Below are 21,946 nucleotides of genomic sequence, written 5' to 3' on the forward strand. Positions count from 1 at the left end.
CCGGGAATGGAACCCGGGTCCCTGGCTCCGTGAGACAGCAGTGCTAACCCACTGTGCCCCCGGGAATGGAACCCAGGTCCCTGGCTCCGTGAGACAGCAGTGCTAACCCACTGTGCCCCCGGGAATGGAACCCAGGTCCCTGGCTCCGTGAGACAGCAGTGCTAACCCACTGCGCCACCGGGAATCGAACCCAGGTCCCTGGCTCCGTGAGACAGCAGTGCTAACCCACTGCGCCCCCGGGAATCGAACCTGGGTCCCTGGCTCCGTGAGACAGCAGTGCTAACCCACTGTGCCCCCGGGAATGGAACCCAGGTCCCTGGCTCCGTGAGACAGCAGTGCTAACCCACTGCGCCCCCGGGAATCGAACCCAGGTCCCTGGCTCCGTGAGACAGCAGTGCTAACCCACTGCGCCACCGTTGGTGCCCCTACACACCAAGCGGGAGCGTTCCCCAAAGTGCTCGCCCAGTCCGAGTCTGCGTGTGGCGAGGAATGGCTTTGGGAGCTGGGAATCTCTCCCATCTCTGCCGTTCGGCCAATTTGAAACTTGCAGCCTGATCACTGCTGGGTGAGTCACTCACTGTGGTGGCGATAATCGAGCTCCGCTGTCACACCCACAACCTGGAGGACAAAAGCAGAAGGAATGTGAGTGGACCTGCCCTTTTCCCGTTATTGTAAGGAGTCTCACAACACCAGGTTAAAGTCCAACAGGTTTATTTGGGATCTCGAGCTCTCGGAGTCTCAAGCTCCTTCATCAGGTGAGTGGGAATCCTGTTCACAGACAGGGCATATAAAGACACAAACTCAATTTACAAAATAATGGTCGGAATGCGAGTCTTTACAGGTGATCAAGTCTTAAAGGTACAGACAGTGTGAGTTGAGGGAGGGTTAAGCACAGGTTAGAGAGATGTGTATTGTCTCCAGACTGGACAGCCAGTGAGATTTTGCAAGCCCAGGCAAGTCGTGGGGGTTACGGACATCTCCACATCATGGCTTTTCCTGTTATTCCAACTCTTGCACGCAGCTCACCTGGGTCTTTGAGATTGTTCTGTGCCAGTGAGAGAGAGAGCGAGTGAGATCCAGTCAGAAGCACACAAGGTAAAGACAGTCATGAGTCTGCGAGAGTTAGAGAATGATTCCGTGTCTCTGAGTCTTTGAGGTTGTGTTCGAGAGAGAGGGTGTGTGCGTGAGAGCGAGGGTGTGTGCGTGAGAGAGAGGGTGTGTGCGTGAGAGAGAGGGTGTGTGCGTGAGAGAGAGGGTGTGTGCGTGAGAGAGAGGGTGTGTGCGTGAGAGAGAGGGTGTGTGCGTGAGAGAGAGGGTGTGTGCGTGAGAGAGAGGGTGTGTGCGTGAGAGAGAGGGTGTGTGCGTGAGAGAGAGGGTGTGTGCGTGAGAGAGAGGGTGTGTGCGTGAGAGAGAGGGTGTGTGCGTGAGAGAGAGGGTGTGTGCGTGAGAGAGAGGGTGTGTGCGTGAGAGAGAGGGTGTGTGCGTGAGAGAGAGAGGGTGTGTGCGTGAGAGAGAGAGGGTGTGTGTGCGAGAGAGTGAGGGTGTGTGCGCGAGAGAGAGAGGGTGTGTGCGTGAGAGAGAGAGTGTGTGCGTGAGAGAGAGAGTGTGTGCGTGAGAGAGAGAGAGTGTGCGTTCGAGAGAGAGTGAGTGCGAGAGAGAGGGTGTGTGCGAGAGAGAGAGGGTGTGTGCGTGAGAGAGAGAGTGTGCGAGAGAGAGAGGGTGTGTGCGTGAGAGAGAGGGTGTGTGCGTGAGAGAGAGGGTGTGTGCGTGAGAGAGGGTGTGTGCGTGAGAGAGAGGGTGTGTGCGTGAGAGAGAGGGTGTGTGCGTGAGAGAGAGGGTGTGTGCGTGAGAGAGAGGGTGTGTGCGTGAGAGAGAGGGTGTGTGCGTGAGAGAGAGGGTGTGTGCGTGAGAGAGAGGGTGTGTGCGTGAGAGAGAGGGTGTGTGCGTGAGAGAGAGGGTGTGTGCGTGAGAGAGAGGGTGTGTGCGTGAGAGAGGGTGTGTGCGTGAGAGAGAGGGTGTGTGCGTGAGAGAGAGGGTGTGTGCGAGAGAGAGAGGGTGTGTGCGTGAGAGAGAGAGGGTGTGTGCGTGAGAGAGAGGGTGTGTGCGTGAGAGAGAGGGTGTGTGCGTGAGAGAGAGGGTGTGTGCGTGAGAGAGAGGGTGTGTGCGTGAGAGAGAGGGTGTGTGCGTGAGAGAGAGAGTGTTTCAGAGAGAGAGTGCGTGCGAGAGAGAGAGGGTGTGTGCGCGAGAGAGAGAGGGTGTGTGTTCGAGAGAGAGTGAGTGCGTGAGAGAGAGAGTGTGTGCGTGAGAGAGAGAGTGTGTGCGTGAGAGAGAGAGAGTGTGCGTGAGAGAGAGAGTGAGTGCGAGAGAGAGGGTGTGTGCGAGAGAGAGAGGGTGTGTGCGTGAGAGAGAGAGTGTGCGAGAGAGAGAGGGTGTGTGCGAGAGAGAGAGGGTGTGTGCGAGAGAGAGAGGGTGTGTGCGTGAGAGAGAGGGTGTGTGCGTGAAAGAGAGGGTGTGTGCGTGAGAGAGAGGGTGTGTGCGTGAGAGAGAGGGTGTGTGCGTGAGAGAGAGGGTGTGTGCGTGAGAGAGAGGGTGTGTGCGTGAGAGAGAGGGTGTGTGCGTGAGAGAGAGGGTGTGTGCGTGAGAGAGAGGGTGTGTGCGTGAGAGAGAGGGTGTGTGCGTGAGAGAGAGGGTGTGTGCGTGAGAGAGAGGGTGTGTGCGTGAGAGAGAGGGTGTGTGCGTGAGAGAGAGGGTGTGTGCGTGAGAGAGAGGGTGTGTGCGTGAGAGAGAGGGTGTGTGCGTGAGAGAGAGGGTGTGTGCGTGAGAGAGAGGGTGTGTGCGAGAGAGAGAGGGTGTGTGCGAGAGAGAGAGGGTGTGTGCGAGAGAGAGAGGGTGTGTGCGAGAGAGAGAGAGTGTGTGCGAGAGAGAGAGAGTGTGTGCGTGAGAGAGAGAGTGTTTCAGAGAGAGAGAGAGAGTGTTTCAGAGAGAGAGAGAGTGTGTGCGAGAGAGAGAGAGGGTGTGCGAGAGAGAGAGGGTGTGTGCGTGAGAGAGATGGTGTGTGCGTGAGAGAGAGAGGGTGTGTGCGTGAGAGAGAGGGTGTGTGCGTGAGAGAGAGGGTGTGTGCGTGAGAGAGAGAGGGTGTGTGCGTGAGAGAGAGGGTGTGTGCGTGAGAGAGAGGGTGTGTGCGTGAGAGAGAGGGTGTGTGCGTGGGAGAGAGGGTGTGTGCGTGAGAGAGAGGGTGTGTGCGTGAGAGAGAGGGTGTGTGCGTGAGAGAGAGGGTGTGTGCGTGAGAGAGAGGGTGTGTGCGTGAGAGAGAGGGTGTGTGCGTGAGAGAGAGGGTGTGTGCGTGAGAGAGAGGGTGTGTGCGTGAGAGAGAGGGTGTGTGCGTGAGAGAGAGGGTGTGTGCGTGAGAGAGAGGGTGTGTGCGTGAGAGAGAGGGTGTGTGCGTGAGAGAGAGGGTGTGTGCGTGAGAGAGAGGGTGTGTGCGAGAGAGAGGGTGTGTGCGAGAGAGAGAGGGTGTGTGCGAGAGAGAGAGGGTGTGTGCGAGAGAGAGAGGGTGTGTGCGAGAGAGAGAGGGTGTGTGCGAGAGAGAGAGAGTGTGTGCGAGAGAGAGAGAGTGTGTGCGTGAGAGAGAGAGTGTTTCAGAGAGAGAGAGAGAGTGTTTCAGAGAGAGAGAGAGTGTGTGCGAGAGAGAGAGAGGGTGTGCGAGAGAGAGAGGGTGTGTGCGTGAGAGAGATGGTGTGTGCGTGAGAGAGATGGTGTGTGCGTGAGAGAGAGAGGGTGTGTGCGTGAGAGAGAGGGTGTGTGCGTGAGAGAGAGAGGGTGTGTGCGTGAGAGAGAGAGGGTGTGTGCGTGAGAGAGAGGGTGTGTGCGTGAGAGAGAGGGTGTGTGCGTGAGAGAGAGAGGGTGTGTGCGTGAGAGAGAGAGGGTGTGTGCGTGAGAGAGGGTGTGTGCGTGAGAGAGAGGGTGTGTGCGTGAGAGAGAGGGTGTGTGCGTGAGAGAGAGGGTGTGTGCGTGAGAGAGAGGGTGTGTGCGTGAGAGAGAGGGTGTGTGCGTGAGAGAGAGGGTGTGTGCGTGAGAGAGAGGGTGTGTGCGTGAGAGAGAGGGTGTGTGCGTGAGAGAGAGGGTCTGTGCGTGAGAGAGAGGGTGTGTGCGTGAGAGAGGGTGTGTGCGTGAGAGAGAGGGTGTGTGCGTGAGAGAGAGGGTGTGTGCGTGAGAGAGAGGGTGTGTGCGTGAGAGAGAGGGTGTGTGCGTGAGAGAGAGGGTGTGTGCGTGAGAGAGAGGGTGTGTGCGTGAGAGAGAGGGTGTGTGCGTGAGAGAGAGGGTGTGTGCGTGAGAGAGAGGGTGTGTGCGTGAGAGAGAGGGTGTGTGCGTGAGAGAGAGGGTGTGTGCGTGAGAGAGAGGGTGTGTGCGTGAGAGAGAGGGTGTGTGCGTGAGAGAGAGGGTGTGTGCGTGAGAGAGAGGGTGTGTGCGTGAGAGAGAGGGTGTGTGCGTGAGAGAGAGGGTGTGTGCGTGAGAGAGAGGGTGTGTGCGTGAGAGAGAGGGTGTGTGCGAGAGAGAGAGGGTGTGTGCGAGAGAGAGAGGGTGTGTGCGAGAGAGAGAGGGTGTGTGCGAGAGAGAGAGGGTGTGTGCGAGAGAGAGAGAGTGTGTGCGAGAGAGAGAGGGTGTGTGCGAGAGAGAGAGAGTGTGTGCGAGAGAGAGAGAGTGTGTGCGTGAGAGAGAGAGTGTTTCAGAGAGAGAGAGAGAGTGTTTCAGAGAGAGAGAGAGAGTGTGTGCGAGAGAGAGAGAGTGTGTGCGAGAGAGAGAGGGTGTGTGCGTGAGAGAGATGGTGTGTGCGTGAGAGAGAGGGTGTGTGCGTGAGAGAGAGGGTGTGTGCGTGAGAGAGAGGGTGTGTGCGTGAGAGAGAGGGTGTGTGCGTGAGAGAGAGAGGGTGTGTGCGTGAGAGAGAGCGTGTGTGCGTGAGAGAGAGAGGGTGTGTGCGTGAGAGAGAGTGTGTGTGCGAGAGAGAGAGGGTGTGTGCGTGAGAGAGAGGGTGTGTGCATGAGAGAGAGAGGGTGTGTGCGTGAGAGAGAGGGTGTGTGCGTGAGAGAGGGTGTGTGCGAGAGAGAGAGTGTTTGTGCGAGAGAGAGAGAGTGTGTGCGAGAGAGAGAGGGTGTGTGCGTGAGAGAGAGAGTGTGTGCGTGAGAGAGGGTGTGTGCGTGAGAGAGAGGGTGTGTGCGAGAGAGAGAGAGTGTGTGCGAGAGAGAGAGGGTGTGTGCGTGAGAGAGAGAGGATGTGTGCGTGAGAGAGAGAGGGTGTGTGCGTGAGAGAGAGAGGGTGTGTGCGTGAGAGAGAGAGGGTGTGTGCGTGAGAGAGAGAGGGTGTGTGCGTGAGAGAGAGAGGGTGTGTGCGTGAGAGAGAGAGGGTGTGTGCGTGAGAGAGAGAGGGTGTGTGCGTGAGAGAGAGAGGGTGTGTGCGAGAGAGAGAGAGTGTGTGCGAGAGAGAGAGTGTGTGCGAGAGAGAGAGGGTGTGTGCGAGAGAGAGAGGGTGTGTGCGTGAGAGAGAGAGGGTGTGTGCGTGAGAGAGAGAGGGTGTGTGCGTGAGAGAGAGAGGGTGTGTGCGTGAGAGAGAGAGGGTGTGTGCGTGAGAGAGAGAGGGTGTGTGCGTGAGAGAGAGAGGGTGTGTGCGTGAGAGAGAGAGGGTGTGTGCGTGAGAGAGAGAGGGTGTGTGCGTGAGAGAGAGAGGGTGTGTGCGTGAGAGAGAGAGGGTGTGTGCGTGAGAGAGAGAGGGTGTGTGCGTGAGAGAGAGAGGGTGTGTGCGTGAGAGAGAGAGGGTGTGTGCGTGAGAGAGAGAGGGTGTGTGCGTGAGAGAGAGAGGGTGTGTGCGTGAGAGAGAGAGGGTGTGTGCGTGAGAGAGAGAGGGTGTGTGCGTGAGAGAGAGAGGGTGTGTGCGTGAGAGAGAGAGGGTGTGTGCGTGAGAGAGAGAGGGTGTGTGCGTGAGAGAGAGAGGGTGTGTGCGTGAGAGAGAGAGGGTGTGTGCGTGAGAGAGAGAGGGTGTGTGCGTGAGAGAGAGAGGGTGTGTGCGTGAGAGAGAGAGGGTGTGTGCGTGAGAGAGAGAGGGTGTGTGCGTGAGAGAGAGAGGGTGTGTGCGTGAGAGAGAGAGGGTGTGTGCGTGAGAGAGAGAGGGTGTGTGCGTGAGAGAGAGAGGGTGTGTGCGTGAGAGAGAGAGGGTGTGTGCGTGAGAGAGAGAGGGTGTGTGCGTGAGAGAGAGAGGGTGTGTGCGTGAGAGAGAGAGGGTGTGTGCGTGAGAGAGAGAGGGTGTGTGCGTGAGAGAGAGAGGGTGTGTGCGTGAGAGAGAGAGGGTGTGTGCGTGAGAGAGAGAGGGTGTGTGCGTGAGAGAGAGAGGGTGTGTGCGTGAGAGAGAGAGGGTGTGTGCGTGAGAGAGAGAGGGTGTGTGCGTGAGAGAGAGAGGGTGTGTGCGTGAGAGAGAGAGGGTGTGTGCGTGAGAGAGAGAGGGTGTGTGCGTGAGAGAGAGAGGGTGTGTGCGTGAGAGAGAGGGTGTGTGCGTGAGAGAGAGGGTGTGTGCGTGAGAGAGAGGGTGTGTGCGTGAGAGAGAGGGTGTGTGCGTGAGAGAGAGGGTGTGTGCGTGAGAGAGAGGGTGTGTGCGTGAGAGAGAGGGTGTGTGCGTGAGAGAGAGGGTGTGTGCGTGAGAGAGAGGGTGTGTGCGTGAGAGAGAGGGTGTGTGCGTGAGAGAGAGGGTGTGTGCGTGAGAGAGAGGGTGTGTGCGTGAGAGAGAGGGTGTGTGCGTGAGAGAGAGGGTGTGTGCGTGAGAGAGAGGGTGTGTGCGTGAGAGAGAGGGTGTGTGCGTGAGAGAGAGGGTGTGTGCGTGAGAGAGAGGGTGTGTGCGTGAGAGAGAGGGTGTGTGCGTGAGAGAGAGGGTGTGTGCGTGAGAGAGAGGGTGTGTGCGTGAGAGAGAGGGTGTGTGCGTGAGAGAGAGGGTGTGTGCGTGAGAGAGAGGGTGTGTGCGTGAGAGAGAGGGTGTGTGCGTGAGAGAGAGGGTGTGTGCGTGAGAGAGAGGGTGTGTGCGTGAGAGAGAGGGTGTGTGCGTGAGAGAGAGGGTGTGTGCGTGAGAGAGAGGGTGTGTGCGTGAGAGAGAGGGTGTGTGCGTGAGAGAGAGGGTGTGTGCGTGAGAGAGAGGGTGTGTGCGTGAGAGAGAGGGTGTGTGCGTGAGAGAGAGGGTGTGTGCGTGAGAGAGAGGGTGTGTGCGTGAGAGAGAGGGTGTGTGCGTGAGAGAGAGGGTGTGTGCGTGAGAGAGAGGGTGTGTGCGTGAGAGAGAGGGTGTGTGCGTGAGAGAGAGGGTGTGTGCGTGAGAGAGAGGGTGTGTGCGTGAGAGAGAGGGTGTGTGCGTGAGAGAGAGGGTGTGTGCGTGAGAGAGAGGGTGTGTGCGTGAGAGAGAGGGTGTGTGCGTGAGAGAGAGGGTGTGTGCGTGAGAGAGAGGGTGTGTGCGTGAGAGAGAGGGTGTGTGCGTGAGAGAGAGGGTGTGTGCGTGAGAGAGAGGGTGTGTGCGTGAGAGAGAGGGTGTGTGCGTGAGAGAGAGGGTGTGTGCGTGAGAGAGAGGGTGTGTGCGTGAGAGAGAGGGTGTGTGCGTGAGAGAGAGGGTGTGTGCGTGAGAGAGAGGGTGTGTGCGTGAGAGAGAGGGTGTGTGCGTGAGAGAGAGGGTGTGTGCGTGAGAGAGAGGGTGTGTGCGTGAGAGAGAGGGTGTGTGCGTGAGAGAGAGGGTGTGTGCGTGAGAGAGAGGGTGTGTGCGTGAGAGAGAGGGTGTGTGCGTGAGAGAGAGGGTGTGTGCGTGAGAGAGAGGGTGTGTGCGTGAGAGAGAGGGTGTGTGCGTGAGAGAGAGGGTGTGTGCGTGAGAGAGAGGGTGTGTGCGTGAGAGAGAGGGTGTGTGCGTGAGAGAGAGGGTGTGTGCGTGAGAGAGAGGGTGTGTGCGTGAGAGAGAGGGTGTGTGCGTGAGAGAGAGGGTGTGTGCGTGAGAGAGAGGGTGTGTGCGTGAGAGAGAGGGTGTGTGCGTGAGAGAGAGGGTGTGTGCGTGAGAGAGAGGGTGTGTGCGTGAGAGAGAGGGTGTGTGCGTGAGAGAGAGGGTGTGTGCGTGAGAGAGAGGGTGTGTGCGTGAGAGAGAGGGTGTGTGCGTGAGAGAGAGGGTGTGTGCGTGAGAGAGAGGGTGTGTGCGTGAGAGAGAGGGTGTGTGCGTGAGAGAGAGGGTGTGTGCGTGAGAGAGAGGGTGTGTGCGTGAGAGAGAGGGTGTGTGCGTGAGAGAGAGGGTGTGTGCGTGAGAGAGAGGGTGTGTGCGTGAGAGAGAGGGTGTGTGCGTGAGAGAGAGGGTGTGTGCGTGAGAGAGAGGGTGTGTGCGTGAGAGAGAGGGTGTGTGCGTGAGAGAGAGGGTGTGTGCGTGAGAGAGAGGGTGTGTGCGTGAGAGAGAGGGTGTGTGCGTGAGAGAGAGGGTGTGTGCGTGAGAGAGAGGGTGTGTGCGTGAGAGAGAGGGTGTGTGCGTGAGAGAGAGGGTGTGTGCGTGAGAGAGAGGGTGTGTGCGTGAGAGAGAGGGTGTGTGCGCGAGAGAGAGGGTGTGTGCGCGAGAGAGAGGGTGTGTGCGCGAGAGAGAGGGTGTGTGCGCGAGAGAGAGGGTGTGTGCGCGAGAGAGAGGGTGTGTGCGCGAGAGAGAGGGTGTGTGCGCGAGAGAGAGGGTGTGTGCGCGAGAGAGAGGGTGTGTGCGCGAGAGAGTGAGGGTGTGTGCGCGAGAGAGAGAGGGTGTGTGCGCGAGAGAGAGAGGGTGTGTGCGAGAGAGAGAGGGTGTGTGCGAGAGAGTGAGGGTGTGTGCGTGAGAGAGAGGGTGTGTGCGTGAGAGAGAGGGTGTGTGCGTGAGAGAGAGGGTGTGTGCGAGAGAGAGAGAGTGTGTGCGAGAGAGAGAGGGTGTGTGCGAGAGAGAGAGGGTGTGTGCGAGAGAGTGAGGGTGTGTGCGTGAGAGAGAGGGTGTGTGCGTGAGAGAGAGGGTGTTTGCGAGAGAGAGAGGGTGTTTGCGAGAGAGAGGGTGTTTGCGAGAGAGAGGGTGTTTGCGAGAGAGAGGGTGTTTGCGAGAGAGAGAGGGTGTTTGCGAGAGAGAGGGTGTTTGCGAGAGAGAGAGAGGGTTTGCGAGAGAGAGGGTGTTTGCGAGAGAGAGGGTGTTTGCGAGAGAGAGGGTGTTTGCGAGAGAGAGGGTGTTTGCGAGAGAGAGGGTGTTTGCGAGAGAGAGGGTGTTTGCGAGAGAGAGGGTGTTTGCGAGAGAGAGAGGGTGTGTGTGAGAGAGAGAGAGAGATTGTGTGTGCGAGAGAGAGTGTGCGTGAGAGAGAGAGAGAGAGTGTGTGTGGATTCGAGTACGTCTATAACTCTATTTGTGAGTGTAACTGCGGTACTGAGCTTTGTGCCTGTCCTCTGTGTGACTGCCTCTCGCACTGACTCTCCTTCCCTTCCCCCTCCCCCTGTTCCCCCCCTCCCCGTACCCCCCCCGTCCACCTCCCCCTCTCCCTCCTCCCCCTCTCCCTCCTCCTCTCCCTTCCTCCCCCACTCCCCGCCGTCACTGAATTCCGCACCATCTTCCAGCCAAGTTCCAAAGTAAATTGTCAGCGGGAATCTGCTGTCGCTCCCTGTGTGTTGAAGACAGACTGTCCAGCAGGCGGGAGAGGGAGAAGCCAGCGACCACCATGTTGAAGCACGACGTTCCAGGGGGCGGCGGATCCGAGGGCGTACGTCAGAGACCGAAGCTTGTGCCGGTGCAAGGGGTACCCATGCCTGATATCTTTCTGGAGAACTGGGCGGCTGTAGAGAACTTTCAAGCTGTGACCCAGGACCTCCTGATCGCCACCTATCCCAAAGCAGGTGAGGGGGGGGGGGGCGATCGTATAATCGTTCCGGTGATTTATAGTCGATTCGATTTATTATTGTCACGTGTATCGGGAGACAGTGAAAAGTATCGTTTCATAGAAATCATAGAATCATAGAAACCCTACAGTGCAGAAGGAGGCCATTCGGCCCATCGAGTCTGCACCGACCACAATCCCACCCAGGCCCTACCCCCCACATATTTTACCCGTTAATCCCTCTAACCTACGCATCCCAGGACTCTAAGGGGCAATTTTTTTTAACCTGGCCAATCAACCTAACCCGCACATCTTTGGACTGTGGGAGGAAACCGGAGCACCCGGAGGAAACCCACGCAGACACGGGGAGAATGTGCAAACTCCACACAGACAGTGACCCGAGCCGGGAATCGAACCCGGGACCCTGGAGCTGTGAAGCAGCAGTGCTAACCACTGTGCTACCGTGCCGCCCTTCTTGCGCACTATACAGACAAAGCATACCGTTCATAGAGTACAGAAGGGAAAAGGATTGGATATAGAAACTAGGAGCAGGAGTAGGCCCTCTGGCCCCTCGAGCCTGCCCCGCCATTCAATAAGATCATGGCTGATCTTTCCGTGGACTCAGCTCCACATACCCGCCCACTCACCATAACCCTTAATTCCTTCACTGTTCAAAAATCTATCCATCCTTGCCTTAAAAACATTCAATGAGGGAGCCTCAACTGGGCAGGGAATTCCACAGATTCACAACCCTTTGCGTGAAGAAGTTCCTCCTCAACTCAGTCCTAACTCTGCTCCCCCTTATTTTGAGGCCATGCCCCCTAGTTCTAGTTTCACCCGCCAGTGGAAACAACTTCCCCGCTTCTATCTTGTCTATTCCCTTCATAATCTTAAATGTTTCAAAGAAACATAGAAAAACTACAGCACAAAACAGGCCCTTCGGCCCCACAAGTTGTGCCGAACATATCCCAACCTTCTAGACCTACCTATAACCCTCCATCCTATTAAGTCCCATGTACTCATCCAGGAGTCTCTTAAAAGACCCTATTGAGTTTGCTTCCACTGACGGCAGCCGATTCCACTCGCCCACCACCCTCTGTGTGAAAAACTTCCCCCAAACATTTCCCCTGTACCTACCCCCCCAGCACCTTAAACCCGTGTCCTCTCGTAGAGGACACAGGACCTCCTGATCCCCTCATTCTTCTGAATTCCAATGAGTATAGCCCCGGTCTACTCTGTCTCTCCTCATAAGCCAACCCTCTCAACTCCGGAATCGACCGAGTGAATCTCCTCTGTACCCATAAAACCGTAAGACCTAGCAGCAGAATGAGGCCACTCGGCCCATTGAATCTGCTACCCCATTCTATCATGGCTGATATTTATCTCATCCCCATTCTCCTGCCTTTTCCCCATAACCCCTGATCCCCGATTAATCAAGAATCTATCTATCTCTGTCTTAAAGACACTCAATGACCCGACCTCCTCTGCGGCAAAGAGTTCCACACATTCACCACTGAAGAAATTCCTCCTCATCTCTGTTTTAAAGGATCGTCCCTTCAGCCTGAGGTTGTGTTCCCTCTGGTTCTAGTTTTTCCTACCAGTGGAAACATCCTCTCCACGTCCACTCTATCCAGGCCTCGCAGTATCCTGTAAGTTTCAATAAGATCCTTCGCCCCTCGTCCTTCTAAACTCCAACCAGTACAGACCCAGAGTCCTCAACCCGTTCCTCGTACCACAAGCTCTTCATTCCAGGGATCGTTCTTGTGAACCTCCTCCGGACCCTCTCCGAGGCCCAGCACATCCTTCCTTAGATACGGGGGCCCAAAACCGCTCGCAATACTCCAAATGGGGTCTGACCAGGGCCTTATACAGCCTCAGAAGTACATCCCTGCTCTCGACATGAATGCTAACATTGCATTTGCCTTCCTAACTGCCAACTGAACCTGCACGTTAACCTTAAGAGAATCTTGAACAATGACTCCCACTCGGGTTAATTTAGCATGGCCAATCAACCTAACCCACACATCTTTGGACTGTGGGAGGAAACCGGAGCACCCGGAGGAAACCCACGCAGACACGAGGAGAATGTGCAGACTCCGCACAGACAGTGACCCGAGCAGGGAATCGAACCCGGGTCCCTGGCGCGGTGAGGCAGCAGCGCTAACCCGCTGTGTCACCATGCCGGGATACAGTATTGTTTATTGCTCACTTTACAGACAAAGCATACTGTTCATAGAGTACAGAGGGGAGAAGGAAAAAGATTTGATTTATTATTGTCACGTGTATCGGGATACAGTGAAAAGTATTGTTTCTTGCACGCTATACAGACAAAGCATACCGTTCATAGAGAAGGAAAGGAGAGGGTGCAGAATGTAGTGTTACAGTCAGAGCTAGGGGTGTAGAGAAAGATCAGCTTCACGCCAGGTAGGTCCATTCAAAAGTCTGACGGCAGCAGGGAAGAAGCTCCTGGATTATGCCGGCTGCTTTTCCCGAGGCAGCGGGAAGTGTAGACGGAGTCAGTGGATGGGAGGCTGGTTTGCGAGATGGGACTGGGCTACATTCACGACCCTTTGTAGTTCCTTGTGGTCTTGGGCAGAGCAGGAGCCCCAGACCAAGCTGTGATACACCCGGAAAGGATGCTTTCTATGGGGCATCTGTAAAAGTTGGTGAGAGTCGGAGCTGACATGCCAAATTTCCTTCGCCTCCTGAGAAGGTAGAGGCGTTGGTGGGGCTTTCTTAACTATAGTGTCGGCGTGGGGGGGACCAGGACAGGTTGTTGGTGATCTGGACACCTAAAAACGTGAAGCTCTCGACCCTTTCTACTTCGTCCCCGTTGATGTAGACGGGCATGTCCTCCTTTACGCTTCCTGAAGTCGATGACAATCTCCTTCGATTTGTTGACATTGAGGGAGAGATTATTGTCGCCAGTTCACCAGATTCTCTGTCTCATTCCCGTTCTCTGTCTCGTCATTGTTTGAGATCCGACCCACTACGGTGGTGTCGTCAGCAAACTTGAAAATTCATATTCATTTGCATTGGGCATAAAGATTTAGTTTTGCACCAAGGAAACTTAACTTCAAAGTTCAGTTGAAAAGATAAATTCAACGAGGTTTTATGACACTTGAAAAGTCAGAGAAATAAAAAAAACTATGCTGTTGCCTAGCAACAGGGAGAAAACAAGCAACTTCTGTTCCGTTGGAGGACGGTGAGCCAGACACCGGTTGATGAAATCTGCCGGGAAAAGACAGGATGTGGAGATGCCGGCGTTGGACTGGGGTAAACACAGTAAGAAGTTTAACAACACCAGGTTAAAGTCCAACAGGTTTATTTGGTAGCAAAAGCCACACAAGCTTTCGGAGCCCCAAGCCCCTTCTTCAGGTGAGTGGGAATTCTGTTCACAAACAGGGCTTATAAAGACACAGACTCAATTTACATGAATAATGGTTGGAATGCGAATACTTACAGCTAATCAAGTCTTTAAGATACAAACAACGTGAGTGGAGAGAGCATCAAGACAGGTTAAAGAGATGTGTATTGTCTCCAGACAAGACAGCCAGTGAAACTCTGCAGGTCCAGGCAACTGTGGGGGTTACAGATAGTGTGACATGAACCCAATATCCCGGTTTAGGCCGTCCTCGTGTGTGCGGAACTTGGCTATCAGTCTCTGCTCAGCGACTCTGCGCTGTCGTGTGTTGTGAAGGCCGCCTTGGAGAACGCTTACCCGAAGATCAGAGGCTGAATGCCCGTGACTGCTGAAGTGTTCCCCCACAGGAAGAGAACAGTCTTGCCTGGTGATTGTCGAGCGGTGTTCATTCATCCGTTGTCGTAGCGTCTGCATGGTCTCCCCAATGTACCATGCCTCGGGACATCCAGAAAGGATGCTTTCTATGGGGCACCTGTAAAAGTTGGTGAGAGTCTTGGCTGACATGCCAAATTTCCTTAGCCTCCTGAGAAAGTAGAGGCCTCAAACCCTGCAGCCTCTCACCTAGGCCTCAAACCCCGCAGCCTCTCACCTAGGCCTCAAACCCTGCAGCCTCTCGCCTAGGCCTCAAACCCCGCAGCCTCTCACCTAGGCCTCAAACCCCGCAGCCTCTCACCTAGGCCTCAAACCCCGCAGCCTCTCACCTAGGCCTCAATCCCTGCATCCTCTCACCTAGGCCTCAAACCCCACAGCCTCTCACCTAGGCCTCAAACCCCACAGCCTCTCACCTAGGCCTCAATCCCTGCAGCCTCTCACCTAGGCCTCAATCCCTGCACTTCAGCAACTTCTCGTGGCTGTATCAAAATAACTCCCCGAGACACTCTCTGCAGAAGCAACAAGTAACACTTTATTTATCTAACAGTGAACAGGTTAACTAAACGATTAACAAACCCAATAAAACACGATTCTAATGGAACGCTGTTTAGATAATTACAATTCCCATAGAGTCATAGAGGTTTACAGCATGGAAACAGGCCCTTCGGCCCAACTTGCCCATGCCGCCCTTTTTTTTAAACCCCTAAGCTAGCCCCAATTGCCCGCATTTGGCCCATATCCCTCTATACCCATCGTACCCATGTAACTGTCTAAATGCTTTTTAAAAGGTAAAATTGTACCCGCCTCTACTACTGCCTCTCGTTCCAGACACTCACCACCCTCTGTGTGAAAAAATTGTCCCTCTGGACCCTTTTGTATCTCTCCCCTCTCACCTTAAACCTGTGCCCTCTAGTTTTAGACTCCCCTACCTTTGGGAAAAGATATTGACTATCGAGCTGATCTGTGCCCCTCATTATTTTATAGACCTCGATAAGATCACCCCTCAGCCTCCTACACTCCAGAGAAAAAAGTCCCAGTCTATCCAGCCTCTCCTTATAACTCAATCCATCAAGTCCCGGTAGCATCTTACTAAATCTTTTCTGCACTCTTTCTAGTTTAATAATATCCTTTCTATAATAGGGTGACCAGAACTGTACACAGTATTCCAAGTGTGGCCTTACCAATGTCTTGTACAACTTCAACAAGACGTCCCAACTCCTGTATTCAATGTTCTGACCGATGAAACCAAGCATGCCGAATGCCTTCTTCACCACTCTGTCCACCTCTGATTCCACTTTCAAGGAGCTATGAACCTGTACCCCTAGATCTCTTTGTTCTGTAACTCTCCCCAACGCCCGACCATTAACTGAGTAAGTCCTGCCCTGGTTCAATCTACCAAAATGCATCATAGAATCATAGAAGAATCATAGAAACCCTACAGTACAGAAAGAGGCATTTCGGCCCATCGAGTCTGCACCGACCACAATCCCACCCAGGCCCTACCCCCATATCCCTACATATTTACCCACCAATCCCTCTAACCTACACATCTCAGGACACTAAGGGCAATTTTTAGCATGGCCAATCAACCTAACCCGCACATCTTTGGACTGTGGGAGGAAACCGGAGCACCCGGAGTAAACCCACGCAGACACGAGGAGAATGTGCAAACTGCACACAGACAGTGACCCGAGCCGGGAATCGAACCCAGGTCCCTGGAGCTGTGAAGCAGCAGTGCTAACCACTGTGCTACCGTGCCGCCCATCACCTCGCATTTATCTAAATTAAACTCCGTCTGCCATTCGTCAGCCCACTGGCCCAATTGACCAAAATCCCGTTGCAATCTGAGATAACCACTTATTAACAAAACAACACTTCTTCAGTCACAGTCAAATGTCAGTCAGGTTTATAGCCTTCCCGGAATCTTCCTCTCCTTTGCTTCTGAGATGAGGCTTTCTTTTAAGACATAAAATGTGCTGTGACGCTGGCTGAGAACAGTCTCTGTCTCCCCCTAGCTGTGAGCTGTGGCAGTTGCCGACAGAGGCAGTGGCTGGTCTTTCTGCTCATTTGCAGCTGGCAGCTGTGGACTTTAATGCCCCCAATGACACACCAAACTTCGCACCATAGGATTGGTCTACGGGTTACCAAAACATTAAATTTAAAACTGATAGGCTGCTGCCTTTCAAATGCCCAGTTTAAACTGGTTGGTTAAAATTCAAAAATGTGTTCTGATTCAAATGCTAAAGCCTGTTACCAAAGCAAGCCTGTTGTTTTGACTCTGATACATTATTTGAGACTGTGCGCTCGATGCACCCGCATCTCTTCAGCACAAGAAGAACTAAACCACCAGAAAATTTTACAACTCTTCGCATTGGGTTGAATGTGTAAAAAGCATACCGTTCATAGAGTACAGAGGGGAGAAGGAAAAGGATTTGATTTGATTTATTATTGTCACGTGTATCGGGATACAGTGAAAGGTTGTTTCTTGCGCGCTATACAGACAAAGCATACCGTTCATAGAGAACAGAGGGGAGAAGGAAAAGGATTTGATTTGATTTAATATTGTCACGTGTATCGGGATACAGTGAAAAGTATCGTTTCTTGCGCGTTATACAGACAAAGCATACCGTTCATAGAGTACAGAGGGGAGAAGGAAAGGAGAGGGTGCAGAATGTAGTGTCACAGTCACAGCTCGGGGTGTAGAGAAAGATCAACTTAATGCGAGGTAGGTCCTTTCAAAAGTCTGACGGCAGCAGGGAAGAAGCTGTTCTTGAGTCGGTCGGTACGTGACCTCAGACTTTTGTATCTTTTTCCCGACGGAAGAAGGTGGAAGAGAGAATGTCCGGGGTGTGTGTGGGGGGGGTCCTTGATTATGCCGGCTGCTTTTCCCCGAGGCAGCGGGAAGTGTAGATGGAGTCAATGGATGGGAGGCTGGGGTTTGCGTGATGGGACTGGGCTACATTCACGACCCTTTGTAGTTCCTTGCGGTCTTGGGCAGAGCAGGAGCCTCAGACCGAGCTGTGATACATCCGGAAAGGATGCTTTCTATGGGGCATCTATGGTGAGGTGGCCCAGGCAGGTTTGGAAGATGAGGAGGACATTCAGCCCATTCGAGGCACACCGAGAACTGTGAACTCCTCCGTAATACCTCCTGATTGTAAAGTGTCATACTCTATGGATCCCTGATAATTCCTTCCTTCCTTCCTTCCTTCCTTCCTTCCTTCCTTCCTTCCTTCCTTCCTTCCTTCCTTCCTTCCTTCCTTCCTTCCTTCCTTCCTTCCTTCCTTCCTTCCTTCCTTCCTCCCTCCCTCCCTCCCTCCCTCCCTCTCTCCCTCCCTCCCTCCCTCCCTCCCTCCCTCCGTCCCTCCCTCCCTCCCTCCCTCCGTCCCTCCGTCCCTCCCTCCCTCCCTCTCTCTCTGAGGGTCTCCCAACAGGAACGACGTGGCTCCAGGAGATTGTGGATTTCATCTTGCAAGGCGGAGATGCAGAGAAGTGTCGGCGAGCCCCGGTACAGAACAGGATCCCATTCCTGGAGTTCAGCTGTGGGGACCACACTTCAGGTGAGACGGTGGTAACCTCCCACAGCACACACCCATCTGAGTCACACACACCCAGGACACGGGGTTAGATACAGAGTAAAGCTCCCTCTACACTGTCCCCCATCAAACACTCCCAGGACAGGTACAGCACGGGGTTAGATACAGAGTAAAGCTCCCTCTACACTGTCCCCCATCAAACACTCCCAGGACAGGTACAGCACGGGGTTAGATACAGAGTAAAGCTCCCTCTACACTTTCCCCATCAAACACTCCCAGGACAGGTACAGCACGGGGTTAGATACAGAGTAAAGCTCCCTCTACACTGTCCCCATCAAACACTCCCAGGACAGGTACAGCACGGGGTTAGATACAGAGTAAAGCTCCCTCTACACTGTCCCCCATTAAACACTCCCAGGACAGGTACAGCACGGGGTTAGATACAGAGTAAAGCTCCCTCTACACTGTCCCCATCAAACACTCCCAGGACAGGTACAGCACGGGGTTAGATACAGAGTAAAGCTCCCTCTACACTGTCCCCATCAAACACTCCCAGGACAGGTACAGCACGGGGTTAGATACAGAATAATGCTCCCTATACACTGTCCCCCATTGAATATTCCCAGGACAGGTACAGCACGGGGTTAGATACAGAGTAAAGCTCCCTCTACACTGTCCCCATCAAACACTCCCAGGACAGGTACAGCACGGGGTTAGATACAGAGTAAAGCTCCCTCTACATTGTCCCCCATCAAACACTCCCAGGACAGGTACAGCACGGGGTTAGATACAGAGTAAAGCTCCCTCTACACTGTCCCCATCAAACACTCCCAGGACAGGTACAGCACGGGGTTAGATACAGAGTAAAGCTCCCTCTACACTGTCCCCATCAAACACCCCCAGGACAGGTACAGCACGGGGTTAGATACAGAGTAAAGCTCCCTCTACACTGTCCCCATCAAACACTCCCAGGACAGGTACAGCACGGGGTTAGACACAGAGTAAAGCTCCCTCTACACTGTCCCCCATCAAACACTCCCAGGACAGGTCCAGCACGGGGTTAGATACAGAGTAAAGCTCCCTCTACACTGTCCCCCATCAAACACTCCCAGGACAGGTCCAGCACGGGGTTAGATACAGAGTAAAGCTCCCTCTACACTGTCCCCCATCAAACACTCCCAGGACAGGTACAGCACGGGGTTAGATACTGAGTGAAGCCTCTGACTGTCCCTCCCTGTCTCTGCCTCTCATCATTCTGTAGACCAGGTTTCCCCTCAGCCTCTGTCTTTCCAGTGAAAACAATCCCAGTTTATCCAACCTCTCCTCATAGCCGACGCCCTCCGGACCAGGCAACATCCTGGTGAACCTTCCTTGCTCTCTCTCCAAAGCTTCCAACATCCTTCTAGAACAGAACTGCACGCAATACTCCAAACGCGGCCTGACCAAGGTGTTATATCGCTGCAACATGGTTCCCCAACTCTTGTACTCGATGCCCCGGCCGATGAAGGCAAGCGCGCTGTACACCTTCTTAATCACCTTAGCCACTGGTGTTGCCACTTTTAGGGAACTGTGGACCTGCACGTCCAGATCCCTCTGTATGTTAATGTTCCTCAGGGTCCTGCCATTGACAGTATCATTCCACTTAAATTTGATCCAAAGTGCATCACCTTGCATTTTTCCAGATTAAGCTCCATCTGCCATTTCTCTGCCCCATGTCTCGAATCTCTCTATACCCTGTTGTATCCTCTGACAGTCCCCGGCTCTATCAGCAACTCCACCAATCTTCGTGTCGTCCACAAACTTCCTAATCAGACCACCCACATTTTGCTCCAGATCACTCATATATACTACAAACAACAGGGGTTCCAGCACTGGGTGGCACAGTGGGTTAGCGCTGCTGCCTCACAGCATCAGGGACCCGGGTTCGATTCCCGGCTCGGGTCACTCTTTGTGCAGAGTCTGCTTGGGTTTCCTCCGGGTGCTCCGGTTTCCTCCCACAATCCAAAGATGTGGAGGTTAGGGTGGATTGGCCATGCCAAATTGCCCCTTGGTGTCCAAAGATGTGTAGGTTAGGTGGATTGGCCATGCTAAATTGCCCCTTGGTGTCCAAAGATGTGTAGGTTAGGTGGATTGGCCATGCTAAATTGCCCCTTGGTGTCCAAAGATGTGTCGGTTAGGTGGATTGGCCATGCTAAATTGCCCCTTAGTATCCAAAGCTGTGTAGGTTAGTGGATTGGCCATGCTAAATTGTCCCTTAGTGTCCAAAGATGGGTAGGTTAGGTGGATTGGCCGTGCTAAATTGTCCCTTAGTGTCCAGAGATGTGTAGATTAGGTGGATTGGCCAGGCTAAATTGCCCCTTAGTGTCCAAAGATGTCTAGGTTAGGTGGAGTGGCCATGCTAAATTGCCCCTTAGTGTCCAAAGATGTGCAGGTTAGGTGGATTGGCCATGCTAAATTGTCCCTTAGCGTCCAAAGATGTGCAGGTTAGGTGGATTGGCCATGCTAAATTGCCCCTTAGTGTCCAAAGATGTGTAGGTTGGGTGGATTGGCCATGCTAAATTGTCCCTTAGTGTCCAAAGATGTGTAGGTTGGGTGGATTGGCCATGCTAAATTGTCCCTTAGTGACCAAAGATGTGTAGGTTAGGTGGATTGGCCATGCTAAATTGTCCCTTAGTGTCAGGGGGGTTAGCAGGATAAATATGTGGGGTTGCGGGACTAAGGCCCGGGTGGGATTGTGATGGGTGCAGACTCGACGAGCCGAATAGCCTCCTTCTGCACTGTAGGATTCTATGATTCACTGCTCTCTGCGGAACACCACTGGCTACAGATCTCCGTTCCAAAAAAACACCCTTCCACCGCTCTGCTCTGTCTTCTGTGACCAAGCCAGTTCTGTGTCCATCGAGCCGACCCACCCTGAATCCCGTGTGATTCCAGTTTTTGGACCAGTCTGCCATGTAAGACCTTGTCAAACGCCTTACGAAAGTCCCTATAAACTGCATCCACCACCTTTCCCTCATCAATTATTTTTGTCACCTCTTCGAAAAACTCAATCAAGTTGGTGAGACATGAGTTGCCCCGTACAAAACCCTGTTGCCTGTCACTAACTAGTCCACTTTCCTCCACATGTGCAGATACCCTGTCCCTCCGTATGTTCTCCAAACGTTTTCCCAACATTGACGTCAAGCTCACTGGCCTATAATTTTCTGGATTATCCCTGCTTCCTTTCCTTGATCCGGTTCCAGTGTCCAACATTCGATATCGCTACCCAGTGCTCTCTGAAGGTCAGATTGATAAACCGATGCCCGCCCAAGCCTCTCACCAGGACCACTCTCTCTCACTCCTCAATCTTCTTTCCTTGCAGGAACTGAACTCTTGGAGAAGATGCCATCGCCAAAAGTGATTAAGACCCACCTTCCTTTCCAGTTACTGCCGAAGTCCTTCCTGGAACAACGATGCAAGGTATGTGTGTGCGTCAGTGTGAGAGCGGGAGAGAGTGTGCTGCGAGAGAGAGAGTGCGTGCGAGAGAGAGAGTGCGTGCGAGAGAGAGAGTGCGTGCGAGAGAGAGAGTGCGTGCGAGAGAGAGAGTGCGTGCGAGAGAGAGAGTGCGTGCGAGAGAGAGAGTGCGTGCGAGAGAGAGAGTGCGTGCGAGAGAGAGAGTGCGTGCGAGAGAGAGAGTGCGTGCGAGAGAGAGAGTGCGTGCGAGAGAGAGAGTGCGTGCGAGAGAGAGAGTGCGTGCGAGAGAGAGAGTGCGTGCGAGAGAGAGAGTGCGTGCGAGAGAGAGAGTGCGTGCGAGAGAGAGAGTGCGTGCGAGAGAGAGAGTGCGTGCGAGAGAGAGAGTGCGTGCGAGAGAGAGAGTGCGTGCGAGAGAGAGAGTGCGTGCGAGAGAGAGAGTGCGTGCGAGAGAGAGAGTGCGTGCGAGAGAGAGAGTGCGTGCGAGAGAGAGAGTGCGTGCGAGAGAGAGAGTGCGTGCGAGAGAGAGAGTGCGTGCGAGAGAGAGAGTGCGTGCGAGAGAGAGAGTGCGTGCGAGAGAGAGAGTGCGTGCGAGAGAGAGAGTGCGTGCGAGAGAGAGAGTGCGTGCGAGAGAGAGAGTGCGTGCGAGAGAGAGAGTGCGTGCGAGAGAGAGAGTGCGTGCGAGAGAGAGAGTGCGTGCGAGAGAGAGAGTGCGTGCGAGAGAGAGAGTGCGTGCGAGAGAGAGAGTGCGTGCGAGAGAGAGAGTGCGTGCGAGAGAGAGAGTGCGTGCGAGAGAGAGAGTGCGTGCGAGAGAGAGAGTGCGTGCGAGAGAGAGAGTGCGTGCGAGAGAGAGAGTGCGTGCGAGAGAGAGAGTGCGTGCGAGAGAGAGAGTGCGTGCGAGAGAGAGAGTGCGTGCGAGAGAGAGAGTGCGTGCGAGAGAGAGAGTGCGTGCGAGAGAGAGAGTGCGTGCGAGAGAGAGAGTGCGTGCGAGAGAGAGAGTGCGTGCGAGAGAGAGAGTGCGTGCGAGAGAGAGAGTGCGTGCGAGAGAGAGAGTGCGTGCGAGAGAGAGAGTGCGTGCGAGAGAGAGAGTGCGTGCGAGAGAGAGAGTGCGTGCGAGAGAGAGAGTGCGTGCGAGAGAGAGAGTGCGTGCGAGAGAGAGAGTGCGTGCGAGAGAGAGAGTGCGTGCGAGAGAGAGAGTGCGTGCGAGAGAGAGAGTGCGTGCGAGAGAGAGAGTGCGTGCGAGAGAGAGAGTGCGTGCGAGAGAGAGAGTGCGTGCGAGAGAGAGAGTGCGTGCGAGAGAGA

The 21,946-nt window shown here is 54.4% G+C and overlaps 1 protein-coding gene across 1 annotated transcript; it reads left to right on the forward strand.

The window, feature by feature from the left end:
* Nucleotides 1-488: 488 nt before the first annotated feature.
* Nucleotides 489-20,653, forward strand: LOC144489861 (sulfotransferase 1B1-like; the record flags this gene model as incomplete). The annotated part of the gene is made up of 4 exons (XM_078207697.1): nt 489-642; nt 9,663-9,881; nt 17,093-17,218; nt 20,556-20,653. Coding segments are annotated over exons 2-4 (399 nt in total), but the record flags the coding sequence as incomplete, so codon positions are not given.
* Nucleotides 20,654-21,946: the final 1,293 nt, after the last annotated feature.

This window comes from Mustelus asterias, unplaced genomic scaffold (assembly GCF_964213995.1).
Source record: "Mustelus asterias unplaced genomic scaffold, sMusAst1.hap1.1 HAP1_SCAFFOLD_2613, whole genome shotgun sequence".
Lineage (NCBI taxonomy): Eukaryota > Metazoa > Chordata > Chondrichthyes > Carcharhiniformes > Triakidae > Mustelus > Mustelus asterias.